General features: G+C 42.1%; 1 protein-coding gene across 20 annotated transcripts in view; it reads left to right on the top strand.

Moving 5' to 3' along the window:
• TCF4 (transcription factor 4) overlaps positions 1 to 8,390 on the top strand; it is a 522,418-nt gene extending 514,028 nt beyond the window's left edge. For 18 of the 20 annotated variants that reach the window (XM_061614994.1, XM_061614968.1, XM_061614986.1 and 15 more), the window contains 2 exons: positions 430 to 581; positions 2,733 to 6,220. In XM_061614994.1, the coding sequence (XP_061470978.1) occupies positions 430 to 566 (137 nt within the window). In that variant the 3' untranslated portion in view covers positions 567 to 581; positions 2,733 to 6,220. Of the gene's footprint in view, positions 1 to 429; positions 582 to 2,732; positions 6,221 to 7,452 lie in introns of those variants that run through there. The other 2 variants (XR_009761187.1, XM_061614925.1) reach the window with 2 other exon arrangements.
• The last annotated feature ends 9,274 nt before the right edge of the window (positions 8,391 to 17,664 follow it).

Here is a 17,664-nt window from a genome sequence, read left to right as displayed (position 1 = left end):
TAAATTGTTCCTTTGTAGCACCTTTGGTACCTTCCCAACATCTGACATCACATATGATATCTGGTGTACAACAGGTGGGGGTAGTTTCGTGGGCTAAATTGGGGTCCCTAACTGGCCCAAAGGTTCTACGCCTCTCTTCTAAGGGATCTGGTACTGAATATGCAGGTGCATCTCTGTCCTAGATGCTTACAAGTCAAGATGAACAAGGATTTAGGTCAGAACAAGGGAAGGCATGCTTTAAATATAAAATAATCATAGATATCAAGTTCTGATAAACAGAAATGTTTGCCCTTTGTTATTAGAATGGGGATTCCTGAGAGACTGAAGATAGAAAGTGAAAGGTGAGGAAGATGTCATGTTGAGAATATGAAGTAATCTGGTACCATGTTTAAACCCTGTTTAAAATGCCCTTTCATTTTAATCCCACAGAAAGGAATCTGAATCCTAAAGCAGCATGTCTGAAAAGAAGGGAAGAAGAGAAAGTATCTTCAGACCCCCCTCCGCTTTCTTTGGCAGGACCCCACCCAGGCATGGGCGACACATCTAATCATATGGGACAGATGTAAAAAAAAAAAAAAAAGGCAAGTTCATTTACTGCAATCTATCCAAGCACTAGCTCAGGACCAGACTATCTGACAGACTGCCTTCTCCCATAGAGGCCGCCAGGCCACTGCAATCTGCGGGGAAGGTCCTGCTGGTCATTCCATGATGTACAGGTGTACATCTGCCTGAGGTTCAGAGAAGGGCTTTCTTAGTATGGCACCTACCTTGTAGAATGGCCTCCTGGTTGAGATCAAGCAGGTGAAGACTTTGGATGCCTTCCGCCAGAAGTTAAAAATGTATCCATTTATCCAAGTGTGTTCCTCACCATTTATCTCATTCTTGGCATTGGTTCTGTGCTTTTTCCCCCATTTTGATTTTATTAATTGGGCTTTATTGGTTAGATTTTATTGTACAGCATATTGTTGGTTTTAGTATGTGAACTGCTTTGATAGTTCCCCGTGGAAGTGAAAACCTCTGTATACATTTTATATTAAATAAATAAATATTTGGAGGGTACCACATTGGCTACCTCTGTCTTAAGAGGTGAGGGCTAGGTTACAGTGAAGGTGGAAGTACTGGCCCTCCAAATGTAGAGCCAAGAGGCAGCTCAGAAGCATATGTGCTCAGAGAGTATATTTACATCTTAGAGGAACCCTTCTCCTTGATATGTAAAAAGCTGCATTTGATTTGACACGAAACATGCTTTCATGTAATCCATCCCCTTTGCATATTCTGAAATAAGTGCACCTACATGTTTTGAATTTACTCCGATTTTCTGTACCCAGATTTGATTTCCTAAGCATGCTCAAGCGTTTCATAAAGAGAATGCATTTATAGGAGAGCCAAAAGTAGACACGATGGCAGAAGATATGTGTGTGCGTTGAGCCACCACCAGATTCCTACAAAACATGAGTGGGTGGGCAAAGGGGGACAGGGCAAACCTTTTTCCTTTGCCTCCTGAAACTGCTCCTTATTCAGCTGTTTCTCTCCCAGTGGAGCAAACAGAGATGATCAGCGTCAGGGAGAATAACACCTTTAACAAGTTGTTCAGGGGGAAGAAGCATGGACAATAAAAGGGTGCTGCTCCCCCTCCCCAATTGCCATGCCACACTCTAAATCTCCCACCCCACTTTATAGTGATTCAGCACCACCTTGGCTGGATCCTTGCACCTGTACCCTTATAATAAAGGGACAAGATACCATATTTTGGGATTTTAACAAGCAACAACCATAACTGTAAATAATATGCAATGAACAAAGAGGCTAGCAAAAATAACTTCCTCCTTCAATGCATGTGCTTTATCAGATGGAGGTACAGTAAAGGGGTTTTCCTTCCTTATACTTTTTCCTTTCTCGATGAGCTCAAGCAGCTCAGGATTGATAGCTAGTCTTTTATCCACCCTTGGCCACTCATGGGTGTCATGTTGCTGCAGCCTACTGGTGTCACGCCCCCCCCCCAACACTTGCAACTTTGTGTGGGTGAGCCAGGCAAACCCCAGCTGGAGGTCCCGTTTCTGTCTGTTGTCTCCTCTAGCTTTGCAACCTTGAAAGGACCAGGTCCAAGGCAGCCTCCTTCCTTCTTAGTAGATGGCTCAGCACACTCACCCAATTGTTATATTTCTTTTTGGTTTGATTTGGTTTTACGTCCCTGAAGCTCACCGTGCACCTGTCCTGGATTGACATCCACCCTACAGACAGCCTCACCTTCAGGACAGCGTAGCATAGGTGGGGATGGACAGTTTAAGCCAGCCGGATAAAAAGCGTTCTACCTGGACCATCAATCAGTCAAACCCACAGTATATCCTAGGTGTGCAGAGGTGCCAAGCGACAGCGGAGGCATCAGGGAAGGTGCTACTCTTTGGGCCGTGCTACTTTGCTTCCTCTACACCCAACATGCCAGCTTTGCATCTGGCCTCCTTTTCTTGCCTCCTCAGAGTTAGTGGGGTTGCAGGAGGGGCTGATTTTCACCTTGGATCTGAGAGAACCAGTCTATCTTCATCACACGAGTGCATCACTTCCATATCTGTAACATGGTAATAAAAAATTACCCCCAAATGATATGGTAAAGGATTGTTAAGAAATGACATGTAAGGCATGTTAAAATACAGTTGCATATAAAACCAATAAGAATAATAATTGCAATGTTTGCTCTCCTTCGTTGACCTAAATATTTTTCACTTCTTTTCCAGGTCCAAGTTGCCACATTTTCTTTATGTAAACCAGAGACCACTTCCTTAACAGCTGTATTATCTTAAACCCACATAAACACTTAACCCCCTTTTTTGTAATATAATAAGACAAGTCTGAGTAGTTACGAATCACAGACGCAAGAGATTTCAGCATTCCCGATTTCGAAACAAACAAAAAAGAAAAGTGCAACTTGAGGGACGCCTTTTTTCAACATATCATTCAGAATGTTTCAAGCAGTATGTTAGGAGCTGTAAATGCACAGCCAAGAGACTGAATGGCAATCTTCTCCACACTGTGGGACAATGCATTTGTGCCTAAACTTCTTTTGGAAAAAAAATATAATTAATTTGTAAGTCTGAAAAAAATATTTAATTTAAAAATTGTAAACTTGCAATAATGAAAAGTGTACTTCTGAAGAAAAAAATGAACGTTTTTGTTGGTGTACTAGTCAGCTAGTGTTTATATTTACTGGATATTAAAAAGGGAAGCATTGCGACCCACATATTTACAAAACCAGCAAACGTCCTAATGAAAACTGAAGTGATGACATTAGCCATTCCTTAGGGTAGGAGGAACAGATGGATCTTATAGACCTATGAGACACACACACACACACACATATATAAATATATATATATAAATATATATATTAAAATTAGTGAATATGGTAAGCTTTTGTTCATTTGTTTCAAACTTTTTTGCTCCTGTAAAAAACAAAAGTACTGATTAACTTTTTTAAAAAAAAGATTTTACTGTAAATAAGGATTTTTTTCTTTGTCTTACTTCTCTCCCTCTCCCCGTTTAGTTCTTTATTGTAACCTGTAGTGCCAACTCTGTTGCTGGAGGGGCAGTTCAGGATGAAATGCTGACCTTGACGTTGCTTATCATTCATTAATAAGTTGAGAGTTGTTTCTTCAGTCTTTTTGGGAGAATACAGGACTCGACAAGTCGCGTCATGTGCAGATGAACTGCAAGCAGCATTGCTGAGACTTGTTTCCAAACAGTTGTGGGGTGTTTTTGTTTTTGCTTTTGGTCTGAATCGTAAATGTTGCTCTCATTAGACCCTATTTCTGGAATTTTCAGAGGTACAAGGTTAGAATGCTACAATGTTACCACTGTGCCTTCCAATGTTTATATCATCGAAAACATAACATAATCAAAGGTGGCTGTGATTTAACAAACCAGTAGAAGTGTTAACTTAATGTGTGTTAGCCTAAATGCAGTGTGGAGTGAGGCATTTCAGAATACATGGTCAAATTTGGCCGGGGGAGGGGATTACAAATGGGAAAATTGCTGGTTGTATGACAGATTTTGATTTTTTTTAAAAAAAAAACATTTTTTTTAAAAAGTGGATTACTGAAAGGCAGACCATTTGCTGCCTCCTCCTTCATTTATGAAAATAATGCCAATATCCAATTGTAATGCAGCATTAGAACAAGCCTTACCCGTTCTAAAGCAACAAGTTGCACTTTTTTGAGGAGGGGGGAGTAGAACAGTATTTCTCTGGCCAGTATGAATCAAGTTTTTACTGAACATATATATATATATAATTGTAAGCATAGATCAAACCTATGGCACAGCAACTCATCCAATAACTAGCTTTGGGCACAACTGAACTAGTATCCATAGAGTATCTTCTAAAGATCGACTTTGGTATATAGAACAATTAAAAGATAGTTCTCCCAATGAAGTCTTTGTCAGCACCCTTTTGTCTCCTGTTCCAGCTTCTGTTTTTTAATAGCCACACAAACTTGGCATGTATTTTTAAATGAAATCTCCCTGTTCAAGTATATTTTCCACCTATCAGCACTGAGTAAATGCCATAAGTCCATTGAAAACGGTCTAGACGTTCCATCTGTTCTCCTGTTTTGCCAGTTACGTAGTAATGAAAAAAATGCATTTGTAAATTTTATGCAACAAAATGGCAAACGTATCATTATTTTGAAATTGTGTATGTAAAAGTTATATTTTTACATGTAGACTCTTGTTATTATGTGTTTTAATACATTGTATCAGTTTTTTGTGTTTTTTTAAACTGGTTGAAACAAAATCTCATGAAATAGTGAGATAAGCGAATCTGAATTTTATGTTTCTGAAAAACATGAAGAACAAATATGATAGTTTACCATGTGAACCACCTTCTACATACCCATAAACATTTTGATTAGCTGTGTGTGTGTGTGTTGAAAATTGTAAATATGTTCAGTAGCAGTAAAATTTAAAATGCTTTTATTTGTTAATAAGTTTCTCAGATGTGGAGGTGGATTGAAACCATTATAACTACATTCATAACAGAACAGAGTCCATGTTAGTTTAACTCAGAACAACATTTCATTACGAATGCCATACTTTATTTAGGTGAATGGGTATGGTAATCCCAATTATTTTAAATACTTGTATTTTGAACAGGCTAGAGGATTCCTTTAAAGGATATTAATATTGCTTAGGATTAATTTTTTTAAAAAATGCAAATAATTTAAGGGAGAAGTTGTTACTTCAGAAGATGAGGTTAGGATAAAACTCTGAATAAACCAAATGGACATCAAGTGCCATATCCGCTGACATTTTTTCGATTTACTTATGTCAATAGTCATCAAGATTTTAAGTCCCCAATTCAATCTATAAGACCACTGAGTATTGCCCACATAAATTACTAAAAGGTGACAGTCTGATCTGAGGGTATTGGGAGGGAGGAAATGAATATAAAACCTTTTCATTAATAATTAGAAGCCTTCCAATCAGAAGACTGGTAAATAACTATGTTTTGTTGTTTTTATTATTAATCACCTAGCAATTATGTCACTCCTTACACATGCAGAGTCAAGATCACTTTAACTATCCTATCACACAACCTGAGTGATAAAAGGATGGACATTTTAAAATCACCATTCTTTCAGGGCAGAGTATGATTCCAAACAGCAGTGATGATGATTACATAGAATCAGAAGAAAGGTTAGTGATGTATAAAATGATAATCTTGTCTGTATGGTATCCTGCTCCATAATGGAATTCAAAGTTGAAAATTAATCAGTCACACTGTTCCCCTGCCCCCGGTTTGTTTGTTGCTGCTGCTGCTGCATTTATGCATTAATTTCGAGTCTGGCCATCAGAAACAAGGCATCAAGAACTGATTAGCCCTTGCTGCTTCTGTGTTTTCAAACAGGTGTCCTCAGTGGCAGTTGTCACTTGTTAGTAGATCAGAGGGTGGCTTGACTTTAATATTCAAGGAGGGCATGTGCTATATGATAACAAACAGCACTCAGAAACCTATCAAATATTTAGTGAGCGATCCACCTCCACATTCAAGTAATTTATGAATATGCTGATTAGGGAAATCTGTTCATCTAGAACTTTCTTTTCTTTTTATACATTTGTCTTTCGTGTAGCTGCAAGGAACACTAATGTTTATACAACTGTCAGTTGAACCAGTGATGCAACTTGTACCGATGCAGTCTTCCGATTTGTTTTGTTTGTTAATTTCATTTGGTGGGTGAGTGGTGGGTGGGAATGGGGTGGTGGGCGGAATGGGGTGGAATTTGCAAAGTTCATCTTTCTGTCTGATAGGCACGGCTCAATCTGTGCCAAAAAGCGAACAATACAGTACATTGCCAAGAATGGAGAGAATTCATCAGGGGAGAAAAAGCACAAATAAATTAAACTTTGTCCACTGACTGACTTGTAGGAGGGGTGAGAAAAGAGATCCTAAAGATGGAATGGGATGAATTCCGACACAATGGGGTACCAAGACCTTTTCAGCTTATTTTGTTTTCTTCCTTTTTAAAAAAAAACCCAACATATTCTTTCTCATGGGACTTGAAATTGATTCACCTTTGTGCAGTGCTGGTTTGAGCATACTCATTTCAAGTATTATAGACTTATGTAATGGTGAAAATATATGAACTGTGGCCTTTTTCATTCTTGTTACTTGTGATGCAACTAAGTGAAGATAAGAGAAAAAAAGCAGAGATTTACCATGTATCAGTGCCTGGCTTTTTGTTACAAAGCTTCGTTTGTCTAGTGACCTTTTTGCTATAAAATAGACTGTAGTACACCCTAGTAGGATAAAAGAAAACCCTAAATTTAAAAAATAAAAAATATATTTGGCTTATTTTTCACAGGAGCAATCCTTTTATACCATGAATATTGCAAGGGGGGTATTGTCAGATTCTGAATATTTCTTCCTTATAGATTTTTGGAATCATTCTGAGTAAAAGTTTGTTACTTTATTTTACTATTTAAAAGATGTTATTTTACCATGTGTTACTGAGATAAAATTGTATGGTAGCTTTTTTTTTTTTTTTTTTTTTTTTGTAGGGCGCAGTGGGGGGATTTTATTTTTTTTTGCAATTGTACACATAGCTGCAACAGTTAAAAAGAGAAAAGAAAAAATGAAAAAAAGGGGAAAATGATAAAAGGGACAAAAAGAGAAAAAACGTTAAAACAGTTACACTTTGTTTTCAATGTGTGGCTGAGTGCCTCAATTTTTTCATGTTTTTTGGTGTATTTCTGATTTGTAGAAGTGTCCAGACAGGTTGTGTGCTGAAGTTCCTTCAAGAAGAAAAAAAAACACAGCTTGCTGTAGGCCATTACCTGTTTCCCATCTGTAGTTATTCGATGCCGTCATGTACATGACCGTTCTGTAGCAATAAATGTGCCATTTTTATAAACTGTTCCTGACACTTTTGTTTCATTTCATTTTGCATTGTCCCATTTCCGTAGGTGTCACAGGAAGCACTGCTTTTGAACGACCTAGTAGGTGGCGTTGTCATCACAGGCACGACCTCAAATGCAATGGGTTTAAAGGTGCCATTGGTGTTTTCGGAACTGCCACATTCCAGATGATGTGTAAAACTGAAGTTCTGATCATCTGAGTTCTTCTCAGAACACACAGAATTCTTCTAGAGGCCTCTTCATACTCTTCATGTGCTGACTTGGGTAGCTGATAAAGAATCTGCTTTCTGGACATAATTGTAGTAGAAGCACATGTCTGTCACTTCTTGGCCTAAACTTTTTCTGTAATACGGCTATGCATTGTAATATAGTTGTTAAAAATCTGGCCCATAGCTGGCTTGAATTCCAATTGGTGGAGAAAGTTGTTTGTAAGTTTTAACTCCTTTGTAAAGTTCTTTCATATCTTTTGGAATGAAAGGTGCTATATAAATGTAAAATCGCTTTCATGATCATCAGTATATAACTATTCTGTAAATATAGCACCTGTACTTCACTTGCAAGCTGTTATGTACATATGAGAGGATATAATGCACCTTTGGACAATGGGGAAAATGTCAAGAAGGTGCTAACATGTATGCAAAAATGAAATAAACTGAACTGTATGATGAACTACCCCACTGGAAAAAAATAAGATACCATCTATCCAATTCAAAGCTAAGGACTGGAAGAAATGTAAACTGGCATAGTGCTGCTGGTAATCAGCATCTTCAGTAGGCTTTGTGTGATGATAAGATTATTTCCTTGTCTTCAGGCACGACCATTTCTGCCCTCCTACTCCAGTTTGTGCTGTACTAAAAAGCCAAAAGGGACGGTTATCGTTATTTACCCTCCCCTATAAAACGTGTGTTGAAATTGTAAATTAAAATGCTAACGTTGTGTTTACACTTTGTTAAGGGCTGGAAGAGAGAGAAATAAATTCTGGTTGGCCCTGTTGCATTTTATCAGTCCAGAAAATTTTCTCACTTGTTAGTCAATATCACATATTTAAAAGAAGAAGCAGCAACATTAAACAAAATTCAAAAGCCTATGTTCCATATGATACACTATTATGTGATGCATTTGTCAGGTGAATCATTCTTGGGAGAAGTTGAAATCTGCTCCTGGACAAATGTTACACAATATACCTGAATCTTAACCGTGATGGCTGTTCTGATTCCACTGTCGGAGGCAGTATGCTTCTGAATACCAGTTACTGGAAAGTTGGAAAGGAGAGTGCTGTTGCGTCCAGTCCTGATTTTGGATTTCCCATAGGCATCTGGTTGGCCACTGTGAGGATGTTGGACTAGATGGGCCACTGGCCTGATCCAGCAGGCTGTTCTTATGAAAGTGCCATTCTGTGAACATTGCAAAGCTGCTGCGCTGTGGCTTCAGTTCATCTGAATTCATGGGGCTCTTCCAGACAGAAGAGGGTTTGGTATAGAATTGTCACAATTTGTTTACTCATTTTTTACACATGACATTATTATGAAATCAAACATCTTTTTTTCTATCACTCTTCCCATCTTTTCTCACACTGGAGAAAATCCAACTTTTCTGAGAAAGGTGGAAGAGAAGTGCAGTCTATTTTATTTATTTTTTATTTAGAAAGATTTATAAACCGCTTAAAGAGCTCTCTAAGCAGTGTACATAATAACGGCTGAAAATCCTGTCCCTGGCAATCCTGAATAGGTGATTGCTTTTAGGAGTTTTTGAAAGGTTTTTAACTGTTTTTAGGCATTTTAATTCTATTATTTTAGTGCTGATAAAATACTCTGCCACCTACCTCCTCCTCCCCCCAGTACTGTTTGCCACCCTGGGCTCCTTTGGAGGAAGGTACAGGACATAAATTTAATAAATAATAACATTGTAGATAAAACAGCTAAAATCCACAAAGCTATTAAAAGCAAATCTACCTAAAATAATTAGAAAAACTCATTAAAATCAGTAAACCGTTCAGAATGAATATAGGTGACTAAATTGTATGTCTGAGTAAGTTTGCTGAAATAGAAATTTTCAGGCAGCTAAAATAATATAGCGAGGGCACCTGCCTGATGTCATTTGAGATTAGTTCTAAAGCACAGGTCTAGGTGCTCTTAGCGATCCACCTTTTTTAAAAGGTGGGGTTTTAATGTGGGCAGTGATATTCCACCATGCCTTGTTAACATCCCTGGGTCTACCTCCTCTGTTGTTCCTTTCATCTATGTCATTTTTTGTAAAGCGTTAAAAGTCTTTGCCCTCTCAGGAAGCGAAGTTATTTCCTCATATACACACATGTTCCCCCCCTCGTTCCCTTTGGGGGTGGCTCCAGGTGAATTGGGGCAGAGGAAGATAAGAATGATCTAGACCAGCCTTTCCCAACCAGTGTGCCTCCAGATGTTGGACCACAACTCCCATCAGCCTCAGCCAGCATTGCCAATGGTCAGGAAAGATGGGAGTTGTGGTCCAACAACATCTGGAGGCACACTGGTTGGGAAAGGCTGGTCTAGACTGAGGGCATGATGGTTCAGTCCTCCCTAAGCAGTGGAGGTAAAACTGACATGATCAGAAAAGGCACAGATATACATGTGACATCAGCTGTTCACTGGCTGATCCTCCACTAGTCTCATTCTGGCATCAAACTAAGTTTGCCTGGCTGACTCCAAAAATGATAAGATGTAACTGCCTCTAAGAATGGGCCCTCTTTAGAGGTGCCCCCATTATTAACTCCCTTCCCCAGTGAAGCAGGAAATGTCTTTGCTAGTTTTCATCTAGGAGTGGCTCACCCGGTGGGGTGGAGTCACAGCAGGAGCCTCCCAGCAATAGTGTCACTGCAGCTTGCTTGGAGGGAGAGAGGAGAGGTGTTGGCAAAGTCAGGGCTCTGTGAGCACATCAGTGATGTCAATCCTGCGCTCCCTGTAATGTGCCTGCACAGACTCGGCCGCTCCACTGCCTCGCCCCTTTTCCAGTCCTGCATCTACCTGAGCCCTTAACTTGCACTATGAATGAAATGGTCTGTCTTCAAGTCGATCCCAACTTATGGCAACCCTATGAATAGGGTGTTCATGGTAAGTGGTATTCAGAGGGGGGTTTACCATTGCCTCCCTCTGAGGCTAGTCCTCCCCAGCTGGCTAGGGCCTGCTCAGCGTGCCACAGCTGCACAAGCCAGCCCCTTCCTTGTCTGCAACTGCCAGCTGGGGGACAACTGGGCTCCTTGGGACTATGCAGCTTGCCCACGGCTGCACAGGTGGCAGGGCACGTAACCCCTGAGCCACTCACTGTGGGGATGATCTTTAGCTGGCCTTTGACACCCAGGAGACACGAGCGGGGATTTGAACTCACAGACTCTGGACTCCCAGCCAGGCTCTCCTCCCCACTGTGCTATACCAGCTGTTAACTTGCACTATGGGGTGGTTTATTTCAGCCATGTTTATAGCAGCAGTGGTCCTCTGGAGTGGTGGGGGTGCCATTGTCTGTTCCCTCCCTCCAAAAAAAGCACAGCAAGGGGGAGGCCAAGGAGGCATGAGTCACCTTTTTCTCCTGCTGTTGCTACAACTGGCTCCCAAGCATGCTCTGTATCTCCCAGTTGCATGTGTGCTGTCTCTGGCATTTTTGTGTGAGCAGTAGTGTAGTGACAAATTCAGAAATGCAGGGTCCCTTCATGATAGCCATGCCCTTCCCCCCTCTTTGCTGCTGGATTGTGAATGAGATCCTTGTTAATGCCTGCTCCCACAGCAACGGACATCCCCAAGAGCCAACCAGCATGAAAGGGAAGAGTGTTAGCTGCTGAAAAGAGTCTTCTCAGGGACTGACTCACCTCCTTTCACTCTGATTGGCTACAGACAGCAGGAAAGGACAAGGAAGTATGTTAACAGACTCTTCTCAGTAGCTAACATACTCCCCTTTCATGCTGATTGGCCTGTAGGATGCTGGAGACATGGGGACTCTGCTCCCCAAAAAAGTAAGGGGTCTGAGACCCTGGGCAACTACACCCCTACTTAAGACTAAACATTTTTTTTATGGCCTAAGGTCCTATGTTCTGCTCTCCAAGCATAAAGCGGCCATTTCTTTCCGCCTGTTCAGTCCTGTGTGAGAGAGAAGGAGCTACACAATCCTGGGGAAGAAGCAAAAAACTATTTTTCAGCTGTTTCCCTTTCATTTCCTCTCTGTCTATGCTTTTATCCTTCTCATTTTATCTGTTTTAAGCGGAGCCCTTTGTTGCTGCCGCCGCCGCCGCCACCGCCTGCTTTTCCCTTAAAGGAATATGACTGCTGCCTCCTTGCTCAGCCACTAAGTCCAATAACTACTTTGTGTTCCCACCCATCCTTTGTCTGCCTGGGGCTCTTTTTCTGCAAGCAGTGGGGTGGGGGATGTGTAAAGGGGCACTGCCCATCTGTCTGAGGAGCCCGCTGGCACTGCCTTTTCAGGAATTGGGGATAAAAATTGGCACCCACACACACACAGATCCAGAGGATCACAGGTGCTCTGAAATACCACTAAAACCAGCACTGTGGCATGACTGAAGTAACTGATTTGTTTAAAAGAAGGAAAGATTGATGAGGGAAATGGTTAAACATTTGCCACTGATGAACTGGACCTTCCTTGCCCACACATCTTTGGGCAGTTCCCAAGTAAACAACTCCGCTAGCACAAGAACTTTTAGCTGCACAGTGGAACTTCCTTGCCGTCTCTGCTCCCTGTGTGACCCCTAAATCTGTTATGGGGTTTCCTCCCAACCCTCCACAGCAGATGTATGGGGTGCAGAGAGGGTGAGCAGGCAGAGGCACTCCCCAGCAGCAACATTTGACAGGTGGGTGGATATGCCCACCTGTCAATCACCTAATGTCACAATGACATCAGGGGACCAGGGTGATGCTTTGAAGCCTTGACAATCAGCTGTTTCTCTGGACTTCAGAGCATCAAGCAGGGCTCTCTGAAAGAACCGCCAATCATCTGATTGCCACTGTTTGCGGAGAGCCTAATGCAGTGCTTTGACACCCCAGCTATCAGCAGGATCTGCAAAACCCTTTTTTGCCAAGTCGTGGCTTTACCTGCCTCACACCCAAAGTCATATATGACATCGGGTGTAGGGCAGGTGGGAGTGGCTTGGCCAAAGTGGCCTTGTGGGCCAAATGGGGAGGTCTGGCAGGCCTAATTAGCCCCATAGGTCATCATTTTCCCACTGCAGGTTTACAGAAGAAAGGATAAGAAACTCATGAGCACCCCTTGGAAGGAAGGTAAGTGCCACAAGAAGCCTGCACCCCATCTGTGAGAATTTCATTGAAATGTCGTCTATCCTTGGATCATTTGCCATTGCAATTTCCTTCCTTATAAATTGATGGGGAATTGTCAAAAACAGGAGGAATGTTTAGCGTAGTGCTAGGCTGCTGCATGATTGAGCGGCTGTAACCTAATGAAGGGACAGTGCAAAGAGAGACACATAGAAGTATGGGCCTCAGAAGCCTGCAGGCCAAAGAAGGGGGCAGGAATGGAAAGTGGGAAGAGAAAGCCAAAAAGAAAAGTTTATGCAGTAGCAGGGAATGGGTAGGTGTATATGCATCCAAGAATTCCAGAAGTTTCCAGTTAGGCTTGTTAGTCTAGAGCAGCCTTTCCCAACCTTTGGGTCTCCAGATGTTGTTGGACTACAACTCCCATCAGTCCCAGCCAGCACAGCCAGTGGTAAGGAATGATGGGGACTGCAGTCCAGCAACATCTGGGGACCCAAAGGTTAGGAAAGGCTGGTCTAGAGCAACATAGTCTCTTTCTGGCCCTCTGGACTCACTCCAGCCACATCCCCTCCTAACCGCTCTTCGCACCGTCCTTGAGTGTTTTTGCTTGGCTCGAAGGCGTCCTTGAACTCTGATCATGCCTCTTGCTTCCCTATATGGATGATACAGAGGGCTCTGTGAGTGTGTGTAGAACAGCCTTTCCCAACCAGTGTGTCTCCAGATGTTGTTGGACCACAACTCCCATCAGCCTCAGCCAGCATTGCCAGTGGTCAGGAAAGATGGGGATTGTGGTCCAACAACATCTGGAGGCACACTGGTTGGGAAAGGCTGGTGTAGAAACTAGCCTACTGCACACAGGTAAACTTGCTCATTGCTCCGCCCAGTTTTGCCTCTGGCCTCATCCTGGGAGGGAGTCTTCTGGGAGTTGCCCAGAAGGGAATGTGGCCCTCATGTGGTTCCCCACTCCTGATCTACAGGTAGGATTCTTGGTTTTAGTGTTTCCAGACATGCCCTTACCCAGAAGAGAAAGAAGACCACAACTTTTCTTTTCTTTTTTTAAGAAGAACTTTCGTAGTGGATACCAATGGGTGGTAGTCATAATAGTTAAGTGGAAATGACAGGGACAGTATGCTTTTATATTCCAGGTGCTGGGGATCGATGGCAAAGAAGAGCTGTTGCCGTCATGCTCTGCTGGTTCAATCTCCAGAGGTATCTGGTTGGCCAGTCTGGAAAACCCAATGCTGAAATAGATGCAGTAGACCTTTAATCCAGTTGGGCTTTTCTTCGTTTAGAGGACAGGAGGGCTGAGGTTCATATCATTGATTTGAAATAACCAGCTGTATCTTTAGCTGCTGATCCTGAATGTGAATCCATCCCTTCACATTCCCAATTATGAGTTATTTGGCTATGGTTTTACTGAAAGAAAAGGATATGTTTAATTTCCTTTGCTCATCAAGCATATCTAATAAGCCCCCAAACTGCATAAGGATGCTGTGTAATTCTTTCTTCTTAAATAATGGCCATGAGTTATAAGGCCATAAGTGGCAAATGGGATGATTGTCATAAAAGTGCTGTGATGGGTGTGTGTGCGCGCATGCTTGTGCACCTGTGCCTGAGTTCTTTGGAGAACTATGAGGACACCTATGCAGATTCCAGGTTCCAGTTCATATACAAATGTAAATTCCTTTGCTAGCCCAAAGGCCTAAGACAGGACCCCTGGGGCTCTTCAGGTGTTAGACTTCAATTCCCATCAGCCCCAGCAAACATGAGCAGTGGTCAAGGATGATGAGAGCTGTAGGCCAACAACAGGTCACCCGTCTGCAGCCTAAGTGAATGAAGAAAAATATAAATGGAGAAGTCAGATTGGAGATGCATCCTCGCAATTTCTGGTATATTTGTTTAAAAGCAAACTGAGAGAAGGGGTGGCTTTACAGAAAATGGGTGATAGGACTAGTAAGACCCTGTTTTCCTGCAATAAAATAAAATAATCATTTTTTAAAAAAAATCTGTTATTACATTTCTATCCTACCTTTTTCCTTCAAGGAGCTCAAGATGGTGTCCTTGGTTCTCCCCATCCCCATTTTATCCTCACAACAACCCTGTAAGGTACTTTAGGCTGAAAGACAGTCACTGGCTCAAGGTCACCCAGTGAGCTTCCTGTCTGAGAAAGGATTTGAACCTGGTCTCTCAGGTCCTAGTTCAACACTCTAACACCACAATGGTGTATTTAAAGAAATTACTGTATATTTTCCCCACTCCCCTGTTTATGGCCAGCTCAAGGAGAACTGTGTTAGCCACTCCAGAAAATGAGACTGAAAAGAGCAGACTCCCTTTATCAATTTTACAAAAAGAAAACAAAACACAAAGAATTCAAATTCACACAATGGGAATATGCATTGGTTTGTCAGATGCTCAGACCATACAGTGGGCTAGCACACTGGGCAAATGGTTAGGCAAAAACACAGAGGTGGGATCTGCTGCCTCCTCAGTGATGTTGCCCAAACAAAGTGAGACTGAGTCTTTATATCAGCCAGGTGCACTGGATTGGTCCTTGGTGTCACTTGACTTCGCAGGCCAGAAGTGAATATCTCAGATACATTTGCCTGAGGGTCATTCTAGCAGGTGAGTGGAGCTGGGAGGAGCAAGCTGTTGTATTCTGTGAATAATAAGTTTGAGTCATAAAATTGGTCTGAACAGGGCCCTGTAGAAAAGGGGCGGGGAAGAAGGAGCGAAGGGGGAGTGAAAGAGAAAGTGAAAGAGGAGAGAGGAATAAAAGCTGTTAAGACTCTACAATGGTCTTTGTCTCATGAATAAAAATGGGTAATTACTAAACAAGCCAATGTCTCATCTGCAGAAATCCCACTTAGAGCCTCACACTGCCTGGGAAAATCAAATCTGAAACTGAGAACAGATATTTTCTTTGCAAACTTTTTTAAAAAATATAAGTACACTGTGGAGCAACTCCTCCACATGTGGTAATATGTGCCCAGGAAATTGCACTTTCTCCAGCACAACGGAGCCAAATCCTTATTAATGCACCCTAACTGTACTGGTGTATAATGCCACTGGCATTTCCAACCCACTAAATATTTTAAAATCTCTGAGCGGTATAAAAAAATACCTCATAAAAAGAACTAAGTATCATAAAAGCAGAGACACAACATAAAAACCAGTAGTACAGTGTTATAAAAACAAATCAAAACAAGAATTCAGTAATAAGAGGATCCATTTTTATGAGGACAGGGAAAGGCTGAACACAAAGATATGTCTTTACAAGATGTCTCAAGCAACTGGTAGATGGTGCTTGACAGTCTTTTAAACTCTGGATGATCCCCAAAGCACTGAAGGGATATCTCCATTGGTTGGCACATGGCCCCTCAGACTGGCCTGAGTGTATTCCAGACATATTCACAAAACCAAAACTAAATCCACTTGACATTCCCTGTATCACTGAAGCATTGTTGCAAAAGAGAGTTCCCTGGCGTAGGAATGGCTTTATTTCTAACTTGATGAACACCACAGTCAGTGATTTACTTGGAAGAGACCCGATTATATGATCTGATGAGCTCTGTAACCACAAGCCGAGTTTGGTGTGTGTGTTCTAAATTTCATTTTAAAAGCATTACATTGTAATCTAGTGTTAATCAGATTGTAGTTGGATGTTCCTTGCACAAACCAATATGGATGGATGTAAGGCTAGAAAGTTGGAAGATTTCTAGACATTCCTGTAACATTTCTGCATTGCAAGTGATTTGGCTGGGAAACTCAGGCATCAAAAGCATTCTCTTTGCTTTCTCAGTGGATGTGAAAGCCTGTTTCCCCTCCTGCCAAAGTAAACGAGCATTTTACTCTCCATTTCATATGAAGCAAGCTTAGTTCTTAAGTCCTTTGGCAGACAGAAGGAAAACAGCATTCAACTCAAACTGGTCACATCAGGGAATCTCTCTCTCTCTCTCTCTCTCTCTGTGTGTGTGTGTGTGTGTGTGTGTTTAAGGCTCAGAAGTTTTTTTGCTGATAGGTTGTTTTTGTGTTTTGCCTTGTTAATCACTGAGAGCTGCCATCGCGGCAGAAATGGTAAGCACCTTTTCTGGATCATTAGAGGGAAATGATTTATCAGCTCTAGTCGGCCAAACTAAGAAATATTGCCATTCTCTAGGAAATCTCCGTCAGTCCGGGCTAAATTAAACCTGCCCACTCTTCACCTCGCACATGTTGTGCTTGAATCATACCATTTTGTATTTAGTTTGCAAGGTCTCTGCGTGGGTCAGGGACTGTGTGTTCTCTCCTATGGTCTACATCAGCCTACGGAAAAACTCACACACTTTCTTCAGCCAGCCTAGCTCCAGCGTGATTCTGCTGCACCTGCCCTTCTGTGATACAAGTGTGTTGCAATCGGTGGACTTAAAACTCATCTGCCTCACACTTTGTGCCTGAGGAAATCATGGCAGGGAGATGTATTTTCCCCCTCCAAGAGGGAACAACATTGCCCAATGAGACCTGTACTGTCACTGCTCTAGCTGAACCTGACAGCCCTCCCAGTGCACCCAATCCCACCCTGTAGTGCATCTGAAACAGTGCCAGTGCCACAGAGTGAAGTGCTCAAGTGGGCACATATGGGGTAAGGTGGCCGTGCAAGTAAACTGGCCCCAAGCTGTTAAGGGCTTTATGTACCAATACCAGTGGGAGGCTGAAGAAAGCACAGCTTGGTTGCGCTCACTGCTTGTGGGGAGAGATGGAGGGGCTGCAATCAAGGTTGTCCACAGGCGGGGCAAAGGGGGCGCTTGCCGCCCTGGAATTCTAAATACAATGGTGAGGGGAATGAGTTGCCAATGACCTGTAGTAACAATTCATAGACCTTCCCCCACACCCTGAAATATTTCTGCATTTATTTATTTATTTATTTATACCCTGCCTTTCTTTTCATGATTGAAACCCATATGGTTCCCAGGTGGTCTCCCATCCAGGCATTGACCAGACCTGACCCTGCTTAGCTTCAACAGGGAGCTGGCCTTATGTG

This window comes from Rhineura floridana, chromosome 1 (assembly GCF_030035675.1).
Source record: "Rhineura floridana isolate rRhiFlo1 chromosome 1, rRhiFlo1.hap2, whole genome shotgun sequence".
Classification (NCBI taxonomy): domain Eukaryota; kingdom Metazoa; phylum Chordata; class Lepidosauria; order Squamata; family Rhineuridae; genus Rhineura; species Rhineura floridana.
The sequence above is the reverse complement of the archived record's forward strand: the minus strand, read 5'-3'. Positions and strand labels throughout refer to the sequence as shown.